Raw genomic sequence first — 20,885 nt, 5'->3', positions numbered from 1 at the left:
TTGAAGTAAATGTGCCATTGACCCTGCCAGCACAATACTACTACTTCTGGTTGTAACAGAACACCTGTATTTCATCAGGTTTATGCAGTTACCCACAATCAAACCTGTATGCTTACAGAAGACGAAATATATCAAAACCTGTAAACACATTATCTTTATGTAAAAAACACTAGGATCAATAAAAAACATCAACAAAAATGAGCTGAAGGAAATTAAACCACCGATTCAACACAGTATCAATTACATCAACATGACTGGATAAAGCAAATAATACAAAAAAAAAACTATTTATTATTTTTTTTGTCATGTGCCTCTTAGCCTGCTGATTCTGCAATGTTTGGGGGCCAAGGACAATGACGTCAGACTTGTAACGAACCAATCATGACATTCCTGGTTTCAGCTAAAAGCAGAACAGCTGACAAATCAAGTAAAAAAACACATCTTTTTGAAAACCATTCTCATGGCTTCAGTTGGCTATTTAATATTGAGTGTATCTATTAAAAATTAAATAAAAAATACACACACACACACACACACACACACACTAAACAAATGTTTTATCACAAATTATTTCGCAACAATACCTTATTTTTTAAGCACTTTTGGTGCAGTTATGTGGTCAAGAAAACCCAAAAAACAAAACTTGTCCGTGAAGTGACTTGAGTTAATCCATTTCTCAGTGGTCCTTGTGGTCTCCGTCCTCCTCCTGTTTCCTGATCTCGGCCTTGAGGTGGTTGATGTTTTCTCGGCTGGCTTTTAGTTTGTCTTTCAGCTCTGTGATCTCCTGACTGGTTCTCTTCTTCGCTGTTTCCATTTTCTCCTTGGTCTTCTGCTCCAGCTCACTGACTGCAGACACACACACAAACAAGCATGACGACTTTGATGGAAATTAATGTTGTGTTATATTGCCATATGACAGCTACTCAAACTCTGTGAACGAGGTTGATGTCGAATTTAATGAAATGTGATAAAACTAGCCTGTATACACACACGCTTGTGTCCTGCGCTTGCAATGTTCATTTTGCGTGTGTGTAATACATACACTCTGTCTCGTGCTTGTAGGCTCCTAAGGTGAGTTGTCTTGATGTGGTCAGTAGCTGCTGCATCATGGCTGTGGGATCCTGGAAGATCTGGAAAATGACATGGAAAGGAGAGTCAGGTGCATCCCTCTGAGTCTCACGTCAAAGTTCTGCATGTGTGGAGAACCAATTTATGTCATTTAAAATGTATGTGACAAGTGTAAATATTAGTATATAATCATAGTATAAGCCTAGAATTTTCATTACAGAAAGAACATAGATTTGATACAGTAACAGTATCAAGCTACAGGCCAAAGGCAGGCGTACCATTTCATCATAGAATTCAGAGACAACTGTCTTCTTAGGTATGGCAGTGGAGTCTGACTGGAACAGCTTCAACAGATGGTAGAGAGTCACCTGAGACACAAACAACAACAGGCAGAAATCAATAGAAAGCATACACACATGAATGAAAGTAAAGTTCAAAATATGCTCACACTAGCCACCAAACACAACATGTGTCAGGATTTACTATGAAAATGCAGAGAAACTCAACACCAGTTAATTGTATTTGTTGTTTCGGTATAAACACTATGTTAAAAGAGAGTGCTGTCTGTCTGTATGTCTGTGTGTAGTAATTGGAGCTCTCACAGGTCTCTCGTTGGGGTCAATGAAGAAAATCTTGACGATGATCTCAAACTCCCCCCAACCCGTCTCTGTGATCTCATATGGAGGCTTGGTCACCACTGGAAAGGAAGATAAATTGAGTTGGGCCATTTCCATTTTTCTTCTTTCTCTTATTGTATTAATCACAATGTCATAGTTGTGTTAAAATCCCCTCACCTCTCAGTGGGTTGCCGTAGCTCTCGTGTAGCTTGAACTGGATCTTTTTCACATAAGCGGACATATCCTGGAGGAAAAATTGTATATATTGAAATATGCAATGAAGTAAAATACCTTCACCATAATGTGTCTTTTTTCAATCTAATAAACGGCAGCATTTGATAAAAGTTAGTGAGAGCCTGGATCATGTGATGTGGAAGCCTAACCTCATTCCTGTAAGGCTTCACGTAGATAGACCACTGATGCGTGTGTCCATCCTCCTCTCTCTTTTTCCCAAAGTAGCGGGCAACGTTCCCAAACACGATTGGCTTCACGATAGTTACTCCCTGCAGAGCACACAGGGCAAAACATGAAGTCATAATGTGTCTCCAGTAGAATACTCCCAATACAAGATACTTAAAAAAAAAACATTGCATTGCTGGAATATTGAATACGAGTATGTTTGTTTTTCTCTCTTTTACTTTAACGTTGCGTTACCTTAACTCTCCCCCCGGAATCTGGACCAAATTCAGTCATCTTTTTGAACATAATATGATAAAGAGAGTGTGAAATCGATCCCGTAGTACACTCTAGAGGACTCTTCCTGTTCCACAGTGTGGGAATACGTTTTATGAACCTGCCATTTAAGCACTTAAAAAGTATGCTTTATATAGCCGGCGATATCATTTTCAAAACCGCCAGCCAAACAAGCGCCGGAAGTGACAAGTGTAACCTTCTAAGCTGTACGGTAGGAAAGTGGCATGAATGCATTAAGGTTCCGGCCGAAAGAGGCAACAACGTCAGACTGGAAGTTGAATGTCAATTATTCTTCTTGAGGTAGGCCTACTTATTAATTCGCTAGTGAACGTTGGGTAGGTCTAGTTTAATTGTAATAGGTAAGATAGAGGAAACCTTTACTATTGAAATATATGTTCTGGGTGTATACAATGTACAACTGTTTTACACGTTATTTAAAAAATAATAATGATCAGTAGAAATGTAAATGGGACTGTTTGAAATAATGTGTCCCTAGCAGATGAGCAATACAAAAATATGTTACATAAAATGTAGGGTTTACATCCTTTTATAGAAATAGTAGGCTAGGAAATGTCCCCTTTTAATTTGAGTCTTAAGTGAATCATACAAGCATTTGGTATGATAAAGACTGTTTTCAATCTATTTTATTTTTCTACTCGTTTGCACTTCAATATAACCTCAACATTTGCAAATAGTTGTTTTGCTTAGGAAATAGTAGACCTTATACAACAAATTAATATTTAAAGTTGTGATGACTGGCTTCCAATAAATTTGTCTGTTCTTAATAGATGTGGTTACATAAGACTCATTGAAGGGTTAGGCACAAAGGAAAGCCACAAACCAAACTAATTTAGAAAGATTTATTTATTTTTCGACCAATGGCATTTGATTATTTGGGCTACCATGTGCTTTTCCTGGACAGGAATTTTATAATTAGAATAAGACATTGCTGGCAGTAGTACAGGAGAGCAAAGGTCAAAAAAACTAGAAATGGCCCCATTAAACTATAAATAACACAAGTTCCATTAGATAATAAATACAAGAGGATTGAGTCAACTATTGTAAAATTTAGTTTTTTTTTCTTGTAACAAAGTCCTGTAACCATGAGGGAAGTTATCAGTTATCTGTACAGTTAGAAGTTTTCCCAATACAATTTTAGGATATTTGTGTTAACACATGGCTAAGTTTCTAACCATTTCATATTATCCGTTACAGATATTGAAAAATCAGCTTAAGGTCAGAAGACTAGCGACAATAGGCTATAGCCCAACATTGTCAGTAAAATATTGAAAACACACTTTCCAACTCTTAGTGTGAGGTAGTCTTGGTCCGGCTTGAGGGAACAGTCTCGACTGTTTCTCCCCCTGCAGTGATGTGGACCTGAATACACCTACCTTCAGCGCTGTGGAGAGAAGTCAACACAAGGCAAATACTAAAAGACACCGGAGTACCGTTACTCAAAGCCCTGCACATACACATTATTCTAGCTGATCAGACCTCTGCTTTAGCATTGGATGGCGCTGTATTGAGAAGTCACAGAGGTCAATACATCAAGACCCTTGAAGTGCAACATGAAGGCAAGAGACGTCCATCAAGCCTGATCTGAACATATGGCCCTAAGAATAGGTCGTCAGTCAAAACAATTAAAAAACAATAGTGCGTGGTAGGGACTTTAAAGTGCAGTGAGAATTTTTAAAGGAGCTGTAGAGAGAACTGACATTTAAAAGACCAAATCCTTTTCTCTGTTTTGTACCAAAACCCAGTTTACAATTTGCTTCAGTCCTCTTTAACAGAGTTCACAGGTCATAGGAGCAAATGTTTAATATGAATATAAAACTCTTTTAAAAACAAGAATACATTTCAATAGCACCATTAAAAAGTGTTTGGATACTGTTACAGTCTGAATACCATCTTTTATCAAAGCTCAGTGATTCCTGTAGCCATGGCAATGACTAATTAGAGATAAGAGTCCACAATTTTGACAATCATTAAATGCCTATGAAGGTGCAATATTTCAGGGAATGGTCATGGGTTTGAACCAACATGACATGTAATAAAAACAAAAAACAAACAAAAAAACAATTACCTTGAAAAGTAAAGCAAGAATTTCCATAACAGAAATCAACACAAAATAGGATTTAGATTTAAAAAGGGACTTTCTGTGTACAGCAGTTTTTTTTTTGCTGAACTGTTATTGTCTTTTGTTGCAATCATACAAGAGATTTTTAGTTTCTTATCGCATTTCATCCATATTCCTTTGTTTTTCGGTACAAACAGAACAAGGAGCATTATGGCATACCATGAGGAATATTTTGTTGCAGCTCCATAAACCTTGCTTTCCATAACTGCTGCATAACATCTAGGCCCGAAAAGTTGTTAAGTCGAGACTTGTATGGAGACAGTATAAAAAAAAACGAATAAAAAAAACATGTAACTCAGTGCTTATTTGCTAAACCTATCATTGCAAATATTACAAACTAAAAGAAAACAAAGTGTTGACAGCCTTTCAACAGAAAAAACAAGACATGGACATAATGGGTGGAGAAAAAATAAAATGCATGTTGCATCACAGACAATATTATCATTATGATGCACATTCCATACTTAACAAGTTGCAAAGGAATTTGTTCCTTTTGTTCTGTTTGAAGGTTTATCTGACCTGAGTCGGAGCAGAATAGTTTAACTCACTTGAAATGTCTAATATACAAAAAATGGCTGCGTTATTAGCCTCGGTAAGGTATCTAAGAATGAATATATTTCACATAAACACAAATACTTCGCAAGACAATTTGGATTGGAAAAGTTCCTATTAATGGCTATTCAGTGCAATGAACACAACAGCAACCATGTTTGATACAGTGTTAAGTATTTTTGGGTGCACTGTGTGGTCCAAAAAGCTGCATGCACATGTTGACCCTCAACATCTTAAAATGATATATGACCTTCCATCAAGAGACTAATGCACATTGTGAAAAAGTACAGATTTTTTAAATTCGTCTTACCTGGTAAAATTTGTTTCCATTTGAAGAAAACAAAACAAAAAGGACTAAATGACAGGGTTCTATTTTCTGAATCATTAAGCCGCTTGCTACTACAACTATAAAACACAAACTAAACGTAGAAAAATTCAATATGAAAAACAGTTTGCAGTCAAAAACTATACATTTAATATAAATGAGCCAAACATGTAGAGGAATTCACCAAATGCATTGAGTACCTCAGTTAACATTTTTTATTACAACATCATCTAGTTTTTAATCAAAAGCAGAGAGACATTTACAAACATACCAACCAATAAATGAGGGGGAGGGGTTGGAAGAAAACATCAAATATTTACCCTATAAAAATGGATCTCTAAACTGAACATACACAGTACAGAGAGCCAAGGAAAAATAAAAAATAAACAAATGGGAAGTAATGTTTGTGTCAGCTAGTTGGGGATTGTGTGGGCAATTTTATTCTGTATTTGCAAAAAAGCATCACACGTAGTTTTCATGTGAAATAAAACACCATAAAAATAAAAGAGCTGTTTGGAAAGTTTCTTTTCTTTCATCTTTTGTTACCATGAGTATAGATGTTTGGATAACATAGCCTTACACAGGTCAGGGTCTTCCATCTTTAGTCAGGCAGACAACATAAACAGACAGAGAGAAGGATGGTGGAGACGGAGAGGAGGAGATGAAGGGGTGAAGGTTGTAATCTTGTCCGGTCATGCAGGGTGGGGAGGTGGTGGCGCACTGAAATCCTTCCTCCTTTTGCTTCCATCCATCCTTGATCCTCGTAAGCTGAAAGGTTTCAAAACGAAGGGTGGAGTTTGGTTTCGAGGCAGCCCAACAGTGAACACTCTCCCCCACCACTCAACCTCTAGACTACACATACATAGTGCACAACAGGGCTGGGTTCAATTCACTATCACTTTGAGTCTCATGGTTGTTTTTTGCTCCCTTAGTGAACATTGTATTGTAACAGGGCGTGTTGAGGTGAATTAAAGGCCTACTTCACCGGTTTGAATATGAAGGTGTATTGAATTCTGAGATCCTATGTAGTATAAATGTGCGAAAAAAATTGAATCGGTTCATCCTAGCCTGAGAAAAGGCAGAAAGAGTGTTTTTTTAACCCAATATTTCTCTTTCTCGTGACATCACAGAAAGAGAAATATAGGGTTAAAAAAAAACTTACTTTGTAAATATTACTGTGATGTCTTTTACTGTGACATCACAGTAATATTTACAAAGTGAGGAGTTTATGGCAGGATTCCCTGTAAGGACTTTTTATCATGATGCCCATTAGACAGTGTATTGTTCCCAACCCTGCTGAAGAACATGTCATGCAAACTTTAACAGGAAATACCCACAAACTAATTGGAAATCTATCAGTGTGTACACACACACACACGCACACACACACACACACAAGAAATTGCAACAATATTCAATGATATGCCTGAATGCAATAATCACTAATGTAAACAGATTTGAGATTACATGAAACTCGTTGGGTTCTTTTGAAGACTTCTTACAATTGTGGCTAGCTTAATTCAGTCTAGTCTAGAGTAATTTAGCGCACCCATATCGTGTCAGGATTTTGGAGTGACAAATGATTTTTTATAAGACTTGCCTCCTACCCTTTTCTGGCGTTCTGAGGTCTTTAAGATTTAAATTGAACAAGATTTTTAAATCCATTCGCTTTTCATTGTTGAAGATGTGGGTAATTGGCAGTGTTATTGGAATTATTTGACTAAAAATAAAAATAAATTTAAATTAATATTTATTTCTCTGTGTTAGCCACTTCTCATATAGCAAATTGGACTCCACGCAATTCAGCTACTTCAAGATTTATTTTCTGGAATTTAAGCAATACAGGAATAAGGACCAAAAAAAAGTTTTAGATCAAAAAACTAACTACGAAGAGAAAAGTGCACATCTGACAGCGGCACAACAGAGGAATTTGCACCAACTGCCCATTGAGATTTTTCTTCTTCTTTAATATATAACATTATCTAAAAATCACGTCACGGAAATTTAGTATAGCCACTTATGGTATGGGAAACCTACTGCCAGTAAATACGCTGCAAACATTTGTAATTGAGAATGAAAAAGTCCAGCATGCGAGCTACAGTAAACTAGCACATTTTTTTAATCATAATTATATACGTCAGTAGAAATGGTCAATTAGACATTTAAGCTGACAATATTTTACACAACACAGGAGTCAAACTCAAATGGTACTCTTTGTAAGAGAGGGACTATAACATCCAGTACAAGTGGAATGGGCATGACTGAACTTTTTTCTATGGTCAAATTACAGATCAGATTACAAATCTTTTGCCATTTTGTTGAACCAATGTTCATTATAGAATTTTATAATTCATAGAAAACATTAAAATGTGTAGAAGCTAGCTAATATAGCATGCAAAAGAAACAGCCCATAGTCAAACAAGGGTCAAACAGTGCATAAAACAAATCTGTTTTCCAAATGTTCAGCTGCTACAAAGCACTCCATTATATAGCCTGAGGTGTGACACTTACCATTTTAAATTTGGATTACAACATTATGGCAAGTTTTTTTTGTGTATTTTAGAAAGTAGTTATAAACATTATTAGTGCACTACAATTATCTTCAGTTACTTTAGCTGAGCCAAATGACATCAAAACAGTTATATTATTTGATACGGCCCAGTGGCCATCTCTCAAAGTTGTTAAGTGTGAAAATGTATTTTGAGTCTAAATTCTATTTTGTCAGTTATTTAAACCCATGATCCTGTTTGATCCTGGTTTAACATGGGAAAATATAACGCTTGTTTGACAAGGGCATCAAGGCATTGATTCCCAGCACACATAAACCTACAGACAGACTGAAGAGAGGGCATAAAAAGCTTGGTGCAAACATGGCAATATGAACAGATAAACAGTGTTAAAGCATATCTTTGGACACAAAAAATTCCCATACTACTATCTTGATTTAAAGCAATATGCATTATATAAAAAAAACTTCTCCAGATCAACATGCTATAAAATACCTAACTGAAGGCAAAGACGTATAATGATTTTTGTAAGTTTCATTTAAACTGGAAGAAACATTGTGGTAAAAATATACTCAACAAATGCATCTACATATCCCCAATATTGATCATGCCTTGTGCCCACTGGGGATCTCTTACTTAAAAGAGGTAACAAAATGTGGGTTAGAGAAATTACTGCTGCAATTTTATTTTGAAATGCAACGCTTGTTTAATTTAGCAGTTGCCATTCAGAAAATGTAAAAATAATATGCTGCAAGTGGATGGGGGATGAAATTAGTAAGTCATTTTTGTTTAAAGAGGTTCCCGGTGGACACAAAGTCCTACTTCTCAATAAAACTGCAGGGTACGTTTAGGTCAAGTTGGTCAAACAGATTAGATCAATTTAAAAGGCTGACGTCTAAAAACCTAATGCAACATGACAGATTACTGGGACAGTTACCAAGTAAACTTATTTTAGTATGTGATTTTTGCTTTCTTTCAGAATTCAGAGAAACCACCCCAGCTAATATTTCTCAGTATGAGTTAAAAACTGAAAAAGTGCACATGTGTCAAATGTATAGAGCATAGGTCCTGCTCTGTTAGCACAACTATAAAGGACATTAAGATGTCAAGAGTCAATTAACTTTATTCCTGAAATCTCATTTAAAATGAGAAATATTATTTGGGGTGATGCGCAATTGTGCAGCGATGCTGAGGAGTCAATGTAACCTACTAGAGTCTGTTCTATAAAGACTGGTTAACACACAAAACCACAAACATATTAATGCTTTGGCAGTAAAGGACATCAGAACAACACACAGTTGTTCAATACAGATAATTGAACTGCAGTTCCAAAACTTTACAACCGTTACCATGTTGTTTAACACGCAAGTGACGCAAAGGCAGAAAGCACCTTTCACAAAGATTACAAAGTGATTTGGAAAACCCTAACAGCTAGAAACCATGAAAAACATAGTCTCACGATAATAGCCCGAAAAATATTTAGCTCAAATAATTTGAGAGCAACACATCATTGACAATGTGGTATCAATATTAGTTGTTTAAAAGCTGGTTTAAGTAGTTTCAGAATAATTTATCTACAACATGACTGCACCCAAAAATCCACAAACACACATAATGCTATAAACCAATATACTCAACAATACTTTCATGCTCTTTTACCAACCTAGATTGATTCAGTTAAAAATACTGCAGCCTAAAAGGAAATTATTTGAATGTACATACAAGAGTAAAATGTAAATCTCAACTATGTGTCAAGCATGTCAAATAAAATGAATATTTAATCATTAATTTGCAGCATAAAAATAGTAAGTCTTGATTTACTGTATACAATCAATATAAATTAAAAGGTTATCAGAGATCGAACTGTGATTTACTCAAAGTTAAATCAGGCAATTCAAGTTTAAAAAAATAAAATAATGTAATGATGGCCTTGTGGCAGGCACAAAACAAATTTCTGATCCTTGCCTCCCCAAATTATTATTCCATGTTTAGATTTAATTTAGACTTGCCAATAATATATCTGTAAGATACTGCAAATATTTATGCATTGATCCTGAATGCAACGGAATGAATGTAATGTAATGTACTTCTGATAATCAACTAATTACAAATCATTTGAATACAAAGCCACTTATCAGAACAGAATGTCAAATTCCTTTGCAGTCAAAATGATCTATGTGACATTATGTGTACTGAGGGTATCAACATTTGGACATCACACTCACATCTATGTTGTCAGAACCTGATATAAAAATGAATGAATAACTTCTCACTTCAGCTTAATTGCTTAAATTGAGGTACAATGTTTCAAAATTGAGCAACCCTGAGCTGCGAAACATTCAATTTGACAAAAGTAAAATATCAGGCAAAATTCCTGACAAGCAAATATAGCACAATCACATTGTCAAAATGCTCTGTGTCAAATAATCATCAGATAGCCTGTACACAGTATGATTAATAAATGTTCACCATCTCATTATATAATATGACAATAATATATTCAACTTTTAAACTGAAATAGTAATATGCACACATTACTATGAATGGAACAAAGTAGATTGCTCTGCTAGTGACAAGTTGGACATTGCAAAATTACCCCCCTAAAATCAATCCAATCTAAAAAAGGAACAGATCACACAGTGTGCTAAAAAAGGTTGGGAAATATTTTGACATCTGGCAATCAGTCAACAAACTATTATTACAGACACTGACAAACCAACGCAGAAGTCACCATACACTTCAATTAACTTAAACTCATATATAATGAAATGGCAATTAAGTATTCAACCATTGGTATTCAAATCAAACAAATGATCAACCTTTTTTGGTCCACTGGCCCTCGTTGCTGGTAAAAACCAAAATTTGAGCATTTGCACTTTTTATGAGCCAAAATCAATTTTCTACCAAATATGTATTTAGTCTTGTATGACTGCCAAAGAGGCAGTTGACATTTACAAGCACAGGTTCATGCTTTCCGAGAATAATATTTTCATTATGAATGGTATTTGGCAGAATACTAATAGTGGATGACAAATTTAGCAAATTACCAGCCTCAGGTATGTAGACCAAAACGGAATATTGCATCCACACTATCAGAGTATTTTCTGATTTGGGGACAACCACATCAGATATACAACTCTTACAAACCCATTTGTGCAAAATATACAATAGCAAAACTATGATAACTTATTAAGAAATTGAAGTACTTACCCTACACTTACCTGAAATCAAAGGTCTGAGTCTTTTCTTTGCTTACCTCATCTCTTCTTGTCCCCATTCTCAAATATTCAGAATTATGTTTAATTAAAACTTGCTCTAGTAAATTCTTCATAACTTTTAACCCAATTTGACCTTAGGATTTCAAGAATGTCTGAAATCTTATCTATACTCCAACAAAGAAGAGAGGAGGTGAGCAATTTTCAAACTCAACAATGGCGCTTTTCTTCTTGTGCCGGAACTAGAATAGCCCAGTCCAGGTCTAGGAAGAATTAAGTGATGAAGAAAAGAGAAGAAGCCTTATGAGAAAAAGAACAGGAGAAGTTGAACCCACCTCCCTTCCCGTCTAACGGTGTCGGTACTCTCTCTCCCTCTCTCTTTCGCGGTCTCTGTCTCGGTCCCTCTCACGATGACGGTCCCGCTCCCGACTGCGTTCTCTGTAATACTCTTCATGTCTCTCACGACTGCGTGACTTATGTCGTCTGCTCTTTTCTCTAGAGCGACTATGGTCTCGTTCCCTGGACCGCTCTCGCCTGGCAGAGGCATAGGGAAGCATCATTGGACTGTGTGTCAGAAAGGGTCAAAGTGTTTAATACCCAATCTTATAGAACAAATGGAAGAATTAATGTACAGCAAATATTAGATACACAAAATATATAGATATTTCCAGCAAATATAGGTGAATAGCAGGCATGATATTAAATTGGAGGTAAATCCAGTACATACATCTTTCTCTTTACTTAGTGTCAGGTCCAAAACATGTTCAACATATTCTATCTGACTATTCAGTGTCATATTTAAGATATACTGGTATAAATTGAAACCTTACCTGGAGGCAGACCCATAGCTTTTTGACTCAATGCCGTGTAGACAGTCCTGGAGTGAACTGATGAGGACTTTACAGCGGTCATCTGCTGACACTTTAGACTGCTTAATCAGACTGATAGCCGTCACCAAGGTCTCTATGGCACTGCCATAGTCAGCTAAAGAGAACACAAGGTATATTTTATTTTCTCACCCACATAACGCAAGTACTTACATTGTATGTATAATACATTTGTATGTGTTTTACCTGCACTGGCATCAGACACTGCTCTGGAAATGGCACTGGAAGAGATGGCTCTGTTCCTGTTCATAATCTCCTCAAACTCTGCCTCGCTCAGAGGAGTCCGTGACGCCTCCATCTCCCTACAAAACACACAAGGGTCAATGCATGTGGATCACTTATCTTCTTAACTAATTCAATCTAGCCATAACAAGAAAAATGTAAATGTTAAATCAGCAGCTAATTTTGTTAATTAATTAATTATTGCACCCAATAAAAGAAGACACATTCTCAGTGAACATTTTATAAAATTGCTGTACAGATTATTCCTTCCAACTCCACCGCCTATTCTTACCGGCCTCCAGGACCGTAGTCTCCTCTCTCATATTGTGGCGGGCGCCCGTATGGGTCGTTTGGTCCGGGGGGCCCTCGGTTGTCGTTGGGGGGCATGTTGTTCTGGCCAGGTGGGGGGAAAAAGGCAGGGTTGACATGGGGTGCTGGCGGGGGTCCACCTGGTGGAGGACCTGGCATGTGTGGAGGTGGCGCCAAAGCCATAGGGGGACCCAGCGGGCCTGGGGGACGAGGGGGGAAGGGTCCCGGGGGCGGTGGACCCTGTTGGGGGGGTGGAGGACCAGGAGGAGGGCCGTAACCTGGAGGAGGGGGGCCTGGGGGCATGGGGCCCATTGGGGGCTGGCCAAACTGACCAGGGAAGAGAACAGGGGGGGGCAGCCGGTCTCCACGGTTGGGAGGACCTGAGAGTGGTGGGGGGAGACCCTGTCCTGGAGGGGGAGGTCCTGGAGGGCCAGGGGGACCAGGTGGACCCAGAGGGGGGCGTGGGGGACCCTGCATCCCACCTAAAAGAGAACACAAGGGATAAAACAGAGGCATATCAAACATAGTAAGATCTAGGGAACTTTTTACATGTTTTAGCAGGCAGAGCACTCAAACAGTTTCTCTTTATATAAAAGATACCCATACATACTAATTACAGTACTTCAAGCAGGATCAATGAGACATAAGGAAGAGCAAGCAATACCTACAGGGAACAACAAATGTCAAAAGGCTACAAAATAAGGCTGCAAATGAAATCTGGAGGCAACAGAACCGATGAGATACACTTATAGCAAATTGTTAAGAGGCACTGCACTTAATGCTGGGTTCCCCCCCTCAATACTGCATTAAAAAGGATGAGATTTTATTTGATTAGACGCATTTTGTTTTCAATATTGTTGCAAGTGCATTTCTTGACTTTGTGCCAATATACATCCAAAAGGGGAACAGGAGTACTGCATGTATGTTCAGGACAAGTTGAATTTCCATTGTGCAGTATGAACATGGTTGAGTAGGCAGAATGCAGGTTGGCCTTTAAAAAACATGCTGTGTGATTCCACCTCTCCAGTCTTAGAGGATTTTTGTTTGATTGTGACACTTTTAATCTAAACTGACCCCAGAAGAACAAAGCACATATCTGACAACAGCAAGTGTTGGAAACTATATAAGGGGATAGAGAGGGTCTGGTGAGAAATTCGGCTGTTTTTGGGTTAGTCGTCGACTGGACGTTTCGATGGCACCACTCCCCCCAATACACAGCTGAGGGAAAGGATAAAAAGGCGATCGATCGAATCAATCAGATCAATCGAGGTGTTTCACCTCTGCCACGCCAGCTCCCGTTCCTGCCCCCCGGCGGGAAGGGATTGAAATTCATATCCATCAGAGGGCCATCTTGGTGCCTAATCAGATCTGGTCTCATCCCCGGGCCTAATGGGGGAAGAAAGCAAACCAATCACAACTACTCCCTTCAAAAACTTCCGCCTACTAACTGAAGGCCTGTCAGAGCCCAGCAGCACAGGGTACCAGCCACTCAGCAAAAGAAGAGATGTGAAAAAGGTGGAATGGAGGGGGAAAGGCGCAAAAACGGGGATGGAAAAAGGTAAAGCCGGCAGCTCTATTCTCTCCTACTGCTTGTGAGAGGCGGCTAATCCATATGCAAGGAGTTTAAGGTTGGCAGCTTGCCAAGTAAAGCTTTTGACAAGCGTCTTGTCAAGGAATGGTGTTAAACATTTCAGTTAGCAGAAAGTTGCCGCCAGGGCAGGATTATTTGTTCAACTGGAGGTGAAAAGAGATAAAGAAAGAACAAACCAGATGGGGAGGGAACATGCAAAGACACAGCACTTCCAGGGGAGATTTTATGGGTGAAAGATCCCTCTAAAGAAAAATACTACAACAGGTTCCATGCAGGTGTGAGTAGTAGCAAAGCCTGGTAGTAGTGGTCGACCAATAGGGGTTTTACAATGGCCGATGCTGACATTTTCGAGCAGGATATAATATATAAAGCTGATGAGAACAACAAATGAGAAACAAATATAAATTAAATTGTAATAAATAAATAAGAAATATGAATTGTATACTGCATTTGGCCTTCCCTGGTGTAGGCGTTCTAAAATATTGCCATAAGGGACTTCTGGATTTCTTTACAGCTGTCAGTGATTATTGAAATAGAAGGTAAATATTTGGGTTAAAAGTCGAATTTTTAAAAGCTGACGGTGCTCCACAGCAGCCCCACTGACAAGGCTGCCTACAGTGTCTTCTCAGATTACTTGTGTATTTTCTTAATCTGCCTCTGGAGCATAGATATCAGACAATGCTGTTTATGTCAAAATGCCAATAATATGCCTAATTAATTAATAATAATAAAAAAACCGATTGATTGGTTCATCTCTAATGTTAAGTGCTCATGGTACACCGATATATTATTGTAAAAGAAAAGAAGATATCTATCCAAAAATGACAAGTCAGAAACCAAAAAAACATAAAATTCCAAATATGTAAGCATCTTTAAACAATACCAGGTCTAAATCAGGAATCATCTGACCCATAAACCAACACATGCAAACCATGCAAAAATAAAGTACAACCCTTCCATTTGATTTCTGTTTGTTTAAAGTATTATCTTTCAACTGAGTTAACTGAGAAATGCTTTGTGTGGACCTTACTGACACAAACATGTGTTACCAAACTAACCAGGGAAGTGTGGTGGTGGGCCTCCAGGGCCAACAGGCCCAGGGAAGCGGTCTCCTCCGGGGCCAGGCGGTCCGGGGAACCTGCCTCTGCCTCCTCGACCCATGGGGAAACCCCGACCTCCACCAGGGGGACCGGCTTTACCTTCCCCAGACATCTGGCCTGCCTGGGTACCTGTGAAATGACCAGGCAGTCCAACTGGTTAGGGGTGAAATAACATGAGAAGGATGTTTGAGCCGGAAAAAAAACAGATTTAATAGACTCACAGCCACAATGAACTCTCAATAGGAAATTTATTTTGATTATTTTCAAATTATGCAGAAATGTGACAAGTTTGCATGCATGAATGAAAAAACAACTGTTATTCATTTAATATCCAATTATCAGACTGCATGTGTATAAAAATGTATATTTGACCACAGTGCAAGGGACTGTTTGGTAGACTAATTGATTCAACAGAGAAATTACAAATTTCTTCAACATACTCTTTAAATCAGCAATTTAAATTAACTCTTGCTAAGTATATTTTAAAATACATGGATGCTAAGCATACACTCGGCCTACTTACTTTTGCGTGATTGCATCTCAAACTGGCTGAGGGACTGTTTGTTGCATGGTGTCACAATGGGATTCTGACCATGGAGCTCCCTCTTTGACAGCAGCTCGCTTAACTTCCTGGACGATGACTCAGAGCCAACACACACCAGTGCAAACCTGCAAGATGAATGAGGAGGACACACAGTCAGAGTCGTGCAAAAAAGTTTTGTAATTATTTATGAGAGATAATCAATACCTCACCCTTTTGACTGGCCATTGGCTCGGTTTTCAAAGAACTTGATCTCCAGCAAATCTGAGATGCCTACCGACCTGATGGCATCTGTCAGGTCCTCATCTGTCGTCCACTGCACAAGAGAAAAAAAGACATCAGAATATATGTAGGACATTGCTTGATTTAATAGCTGAAGAAAAGTTGCTTCTGCTTATTAACTGAAGTTTAAGAGCATATCAATTCAGATCTTTCCTCCAAATATGTAAGCAGCCTACACAGAATTCTCTAATACCCACCCATGTGAGGTTTCCTATGTACAGGGCGATCCTTTTGCCTGTGTATGTGTAGACAACGTTGGGTGGGGCACTCTTCCCTCCCTCTGCACCTCCCGGTGCAGGCAAAGCGTCCAGGTAGTCACGGTCTTCTGGGGCATCTCCATTGTTGGCTGATGGGGATATTACGTCATCATACAGGTCGATCTGATCGTGAACCGGGTAGTCAGCTTCCTGTTAAGCATGATAGCAACAACTCGGTCAGACGTGTGTAATACATTATGAGCGGTTACACAACACTCATTACTCATCTACAGGTGTGTGGGTAAATCTGAGAAAGCTGGACAACCACATTCAGTATCTCAATGTGTTTACTCACAAAACTGTATGTACAAGTGGTTGTTGTCATTGTGTATTCACTAGACGCCTTTTTTCAGTTTGGCAAGGCTAGCCATATGCAAGTGTTACAAGTCTTCATGTCGACAGAGCACATATCAGACAACTGTTTCTTACTTAGCATATTTTCTCATATTGTTTTACATGATTTCCAGTGGAGTTAACTGTTTACACAGACAGATCTTAAAAAGGTGCAGTGTGTGATATTGGAGTATTTAGCTACATCTAGTGGTGAGATTCTTTTTTTTGCAATGCTCCCTTGCTAACCCGTCCCTTACGGTGGCAAAGGACAAGAAGCTAGTCATCATCCACCGCTGCCTCAAGTCTTTTCACAATATCAAGGGATGAGGGGAAGATGTATTTAGCTATGTTCCATCTTCCAACAGAGGAATTTACAGCAGACACCCAATATATAAAAAACGTGTTAGGCCATTGGTCCAGTTTGTACTACTGTAGAAACGTGGAGCCACTTTCTCCTATTTAGATATAAATGGCTCGTTCTAAGATAATAGAAAAATCTATATTTCCAAGAGAATTTACACAAACACTTGTGAATATAATATTCCATTTCTACCATGTCTGTTTTGAAAAACTTTCAATAAATTCTACACAATGTATCTTTAAATTAAAAACTTTTTGAAAAGTACTTGTTTGCACTGTGACGATACAATTACGTCCTTCGTGTACTGCGAAACAGGCCGATCCACTTTAATCTGATTATCTTAATTCAGGGTAAATTGACACACTCCCAAATGTAGATCGTCAGCATGTAGGCACATTCAAGTTAGGTAGAGGGTCATGTCAGGTAGCGTGCCCATGAGCAGAAACAAACGGGGTCTTATTTGTTTTCTGTGTGGAAGCATGGCTGCTGTCCACTGAATTATTCCAACAGTAAACAAAGTGAGGATTTTACTAAACTTTGGGATACTATATAAGCTCATAAATGAAAGGACAAACTGCGGCCGCTGCGACTCCAACGTTGGGTAGCTGAATGCATTCAGAGGAGTGCACAATAACGCACACAGTGTGAGAACTGCTTCGTTGAGGATTTGGTGGAGATAACATTGTCCTACAATCACCAACCAATTATTTGCACCTCATATTATGCTAGTTAAGCTACACGAAGCTTCGTACGTTTTAAATGCCTTTTACATTTAGAAATGTGACGTTACATGAATATCCGTTTGGCATTGCAATTAACTTCGTTTCGACCGAAAGTGTGCCTGAATTAAATTTGTAACTTCTAATTTAACATAGCAAAATACTTGCAAAGCAGCTAAGCTAACTAGCTTAGGTAACTACGTTTGTTTGGCTTTCTGTCCCGCCACAGGCCGAGGCCTCAAACTGCGACTGCTGAACAATGAACTCGGTCGTTTTTTACAACATACAAAATAAATATTCTATATTTGCACATTGCATATCAACAACGACATGCAGCATGCGTCGAGTTAAATGTTGACAACACCACATTTGCAGAATTTGGAGCCGATACAAGTAGCTGTGCGCGCAGGTGTGCAGCATGGTGAGAGGAGGGCCTGTTTACGCTAGGGAAGCTCATGAGAGCAACAGAGCACGCCACTCCCCACTCATGTTCACAGCCAAACGTTACACAGATATACAGAAAATAGCGCAGTTAGTCGCAGCATGGTGAAACTAAAATAAATACCTGGCTAAATTCCTCCTCGACGTCGGCGTAGATGTCGATGTGATCCACACCGTCCGCCATTTTCCTCTGACCCGTCTCTCTCTCTCGCTCTCCACCCGGCGGTGCAGAGCAACACTGAGCCGCAAACAATGAGACGGGAAAGGAGGCGACTGGCGCCCCTTCAGGTCGACTTCACTTATTACAACACTTACTGCAGACCATAATAAATAAATAAAACACTTGTGGGAAATGTATTTTTTTTCTCCCCTTGTCACAAAAACCTAAAAAAACAGACTAGCCTACTTTTATCTTAAGGAAATTAAAATAAGATACATTGAATTTCTTATAATTTCGAGGTATAAAGTTGAAATAGGTAGGCCTATGCCCCAGACAGTGGTTCAAAGCTTTGTCTTATTTGTTTTAATGCAGAGTTTGACTCAAGATTGCTTAATTTTTACTTCACCATTGACATTTTTCATCATTCCTGGATAATTGTTTTCGTTTCCTGACAAAATGTAGGCTATAGTATGCCTATTAAAATCTATTCTCATGAAACAGATGAAGCTGGGTAGGCTATTTCACTAATAGTGGACCTACATAGGTTTATTGTTGGATGCGTTTTATAAAAGGACTCTCATATAGACAATGAAGATTTTTGGTACAATTACAGCGTTTACAGGTGTTGTGGCGCCCCAGACACTGGCGCAAAAAATCCCAAGAAGCGCCAAAGAAATGTTTCAGTCTTTACTGCTAAGAAAACCTGAATGTACAGCAGAAGATATAAAATCCATGCACGCTCACCGAAGGCTTACCTCATGTAGGCTAGATGCGCCAGCAGGGTTGTTGTAATTACTCAGAAGTCCTCATGGGGGAGACAGAAGTTATTCACTATAGCTTTTCATCAATATTTTTTGTCTGCTGTTTGCACTGGAAATTGTACTGGGTGATGGTTCATACGAGCTATGTGCCTTTTATATTTTTGTCGCATCATCTGAAAGTGAAATAACATAATCCTGATAATTTATTTTACAACAAATTACCAGGTGAAAGAAATACAATCAAGGACAAATTAAGCAATATACTTGATTGTCAAACTTCACAAATCAATAGTTTTACTGTGTGGTTGCAGATAATTTAAAATCATTGGATTTTTCTTGTTGCTGGTGCAATATGATAGCTCGTTTGGATATAAGAGCTATTCTCTTTAGGCTCTTATATCATTTTAGCAGTACAGATATGAGGTTTTGCTTTAAATAACTCCTAGAGGCTGCATAACGGATTTTAGGGTCTGAGGGAAAGATGTTCAATGTCACATTTATTTATTGAAATATTTCCAAATTGGATAATATTTTAATAATGCTATGAACTGGGATATTTTGGATGATTTACATTCCATTCTTAAAACTATTTCAAGCACTTTTTGCCTTAGAATAATTTTTCTGAAGGCATAAAAGCCCAACTAGCTATTAATACAATTTCTGTTTGAGGATTATTAGAATTCCTTGAGAGATTCTTTGTTTCAGCCTTGTATAATTTTAGTATATTTGTTATTGTTAGTAAATCTGACTGACACACATCACTCACAAACAAAAAGGAAATGCACATCAACAACAAATACAGTACAAAAAACATATTGATAATTTAATTCAATTGGTATAAATCATGTATTCAGTCAACCAACACAGTAGTGGAAATTACTAACAAAAGAATAGGACAGATGCCTTAAATGACTTTCATAATCCCAGCGAAACAGACCATACTGTAATGATGCACTCACACAAAATATGTATCGGAGTCTAAATACATAAACAGGCCAATTCTCAGGCAATTTTGTCATCGGTGTAAGATCAACTTAAAGACATGCTTTGAAAGATGATTCAGAAACACCACAGAAAAAGCTACAGGGACACTCACAGCCCAAAATACAGGCATTGAAACACAGGCAAGTACAAAAATATCCTATGCAATTAGATTTACCATGTTCATTTACATTGCAATTGCTTGTATGACATTTCCAAAATTAGAACTTAACGCTTTATTTTTCCACAAGAAGTCCTGTTTCGCAGAAAGAGCCCTTCCATTATTTTTATTTAGATTTTTCATAAATGTATTCAATGATATTGTTATTAATGCAAAGCAATAAGTATCAGTTACATTACTTTAAAGTATGAAGTTGAGTATCCAAAAACTGTGGTCTCCAGTAAACACATCGTGGCTGCCCTTTGTGGCGTATACATGAAGTATTAGATTTGTGTTGAAACCATGTAATTGCATTTTAATATTATTTAAAAAACTAATTTCTAAACACATTTGAAATGTTATGTCCATCATTGTATTATCCATGTTAATTATAGACCTACAACCTGTGAGAGGTCCAGTTCCCACAGTGATGTCCAGCCAGATGAATGTAATAACAAACAGTATGTACAAACAAACAGAAAGACACGGCTGATAAAAACAAAAAGGCAAACATCTTTTAAAAGATATAACACTGAAACAATCATTTTTGATCACCTTATCAAATTAAAAACTCAGAAATGATTTGAACTGTACACTCTTATTTATTATTATCTTTATTCTTTTTTTTTAATATAATTATAATGTGAATTTGACATTGGAGAT

General features: G+C 38.0%; 2 protein-coding genes across 5 annotated transcripts; both read right to left on the bottom strand.

Moving 5' to 3' along the window:
- Positions 1-206: 206 nt before the first annotated feature.
- On the bottom strand, positions 207-2,543 carry yeats4 (YEATS domain containing 4). Its single transcript, XM_080050696.1, has 7 exons — positions 2,340-2,543; positions 2,069-2,188; positions 1,863-1,929; positions 1,671-1,765; positions 1,347-1,436; positions 1,043-1,130; positions 207-846 (listed from the first exon to the last, which is right to left on the bottom strand). Exons 1-7 carry the CDS (start codon positions 2,388-2,390, stop codon positions 677-679), a joined length of 681 nt encoding a protein of 226 aa, XP_079906822.1. The 5' UTR covers positions 2,391-2,543; the 3' UTR covers positions 207-676.
- A 2,978-nt stretch (positions 2,544-5,521) lies between these two features.
- Positions 5,522-18,404, bottom strand: cpsf6 (cleavage and polyadenylation specific factor 6). 4 transcript variants are annotated; one of them, XM_080051242.1, is made up of 11 exons: positions 18,285-18,404; positions 16,247-16,456; positions 15,980-16,083; positions 15,750-15,895; positions 15,185-15,379; positions 13,814-13,921; positions 12,519-13,017; positions 12,191-12,306; positions 11,948-12,101; positions 11,453-11,681; positions 5,522-6,163 (listed from the first exon to the last, which is right to left on the bottom strand). In XM_080051242.1, the coding sequence occupies exons 1-10, from the start codon at positions 18,342-18,344 to the stop codon at positions 11,465-11,467; spliced, it is 1,809 nt and encodes a 602-aa protein (XP_079907368.1). In that variant the 5' UTR covers positions 18,345-18,404; the 3' UTR covers positions 5,522-6,163; positions 11,453-11,464. The 4 variants fall into 4 exon arrangements, with proteins under 4 accessions (XP_079907368.1, XP_079907370.1, XP_079907369.1 ...); XM_080051244.1 differs by having other exon boundaries at positions 11,453-11,651; XM_080051243.1 differs by having other exon boundaries at positions 15,185-15,355.
- Positions 18,405-20,885: the final 2,481 nt, after the last annotated feature.

The sequence above is a fragment of the Ammodytes marinus genome (assembly GCF_949987685.1).
Source record: "Ammodytes marinus genome assembly, chromosome: 22".
NCBI lineage: Eukaryota > Metazoa > Chordata > Actinopteri > Uranoscopiformes > Ammodytidae > Ammodytes > Ammodytes marinus.
The sequence above is the reverse complement of the archived record's forward strand: the minus strand, read 5'-3'. Positions and strand labels throughout refer to the sequence as shown.

Excerpts from the sequence above, each read along its gene's own strand:
- yeats4 (XM_080050696.1), bottom strand. The coding sequence starts at position 2,390 with ATGTTCAAAAAGATGACTGAATTTGGTCCAGATTCCGGGGGGAGAGTT. Across the intron at positions 1,930-2,068 it reads TGAAGCCTTACAGGAATGAG|GATATGTCCGCTTATGTGAA; the intron begins GTTAGGCTTCCA and ends TTTTTCCTCCAG. Across the intron at positions 847-1,042 it reads CTACAAGCACGAGACAGAGT|TCAGTGAGCTGGAGCAGAAG; the intron begins GTATGTATTACA and ends GTGTGTCTGCAG.
- cpsf6 (XM_080051242.1), bottom strand. The coding sequence starts at position 18,344 with ATGGCGGACGGTGTGGATCACATCGACATCTACGCCGACGTCGAGGAG. Across the intron at positions 15,896-15,979 it reads GCCAATGGCCAGTCAAAAGG|GTTTGCACTGGTGTGTGTTG; the intron begins GTGAGGTATTGA and ends TTCATCTTGCAG. Across the intron at positions 11,682-11,947 it reads AGCTATGGGTCTGCCTCCAG|TCCAATGATGCTTCCCTATG; the intron begins GTAAGGTTTCAA and ends TCTGACACACAG.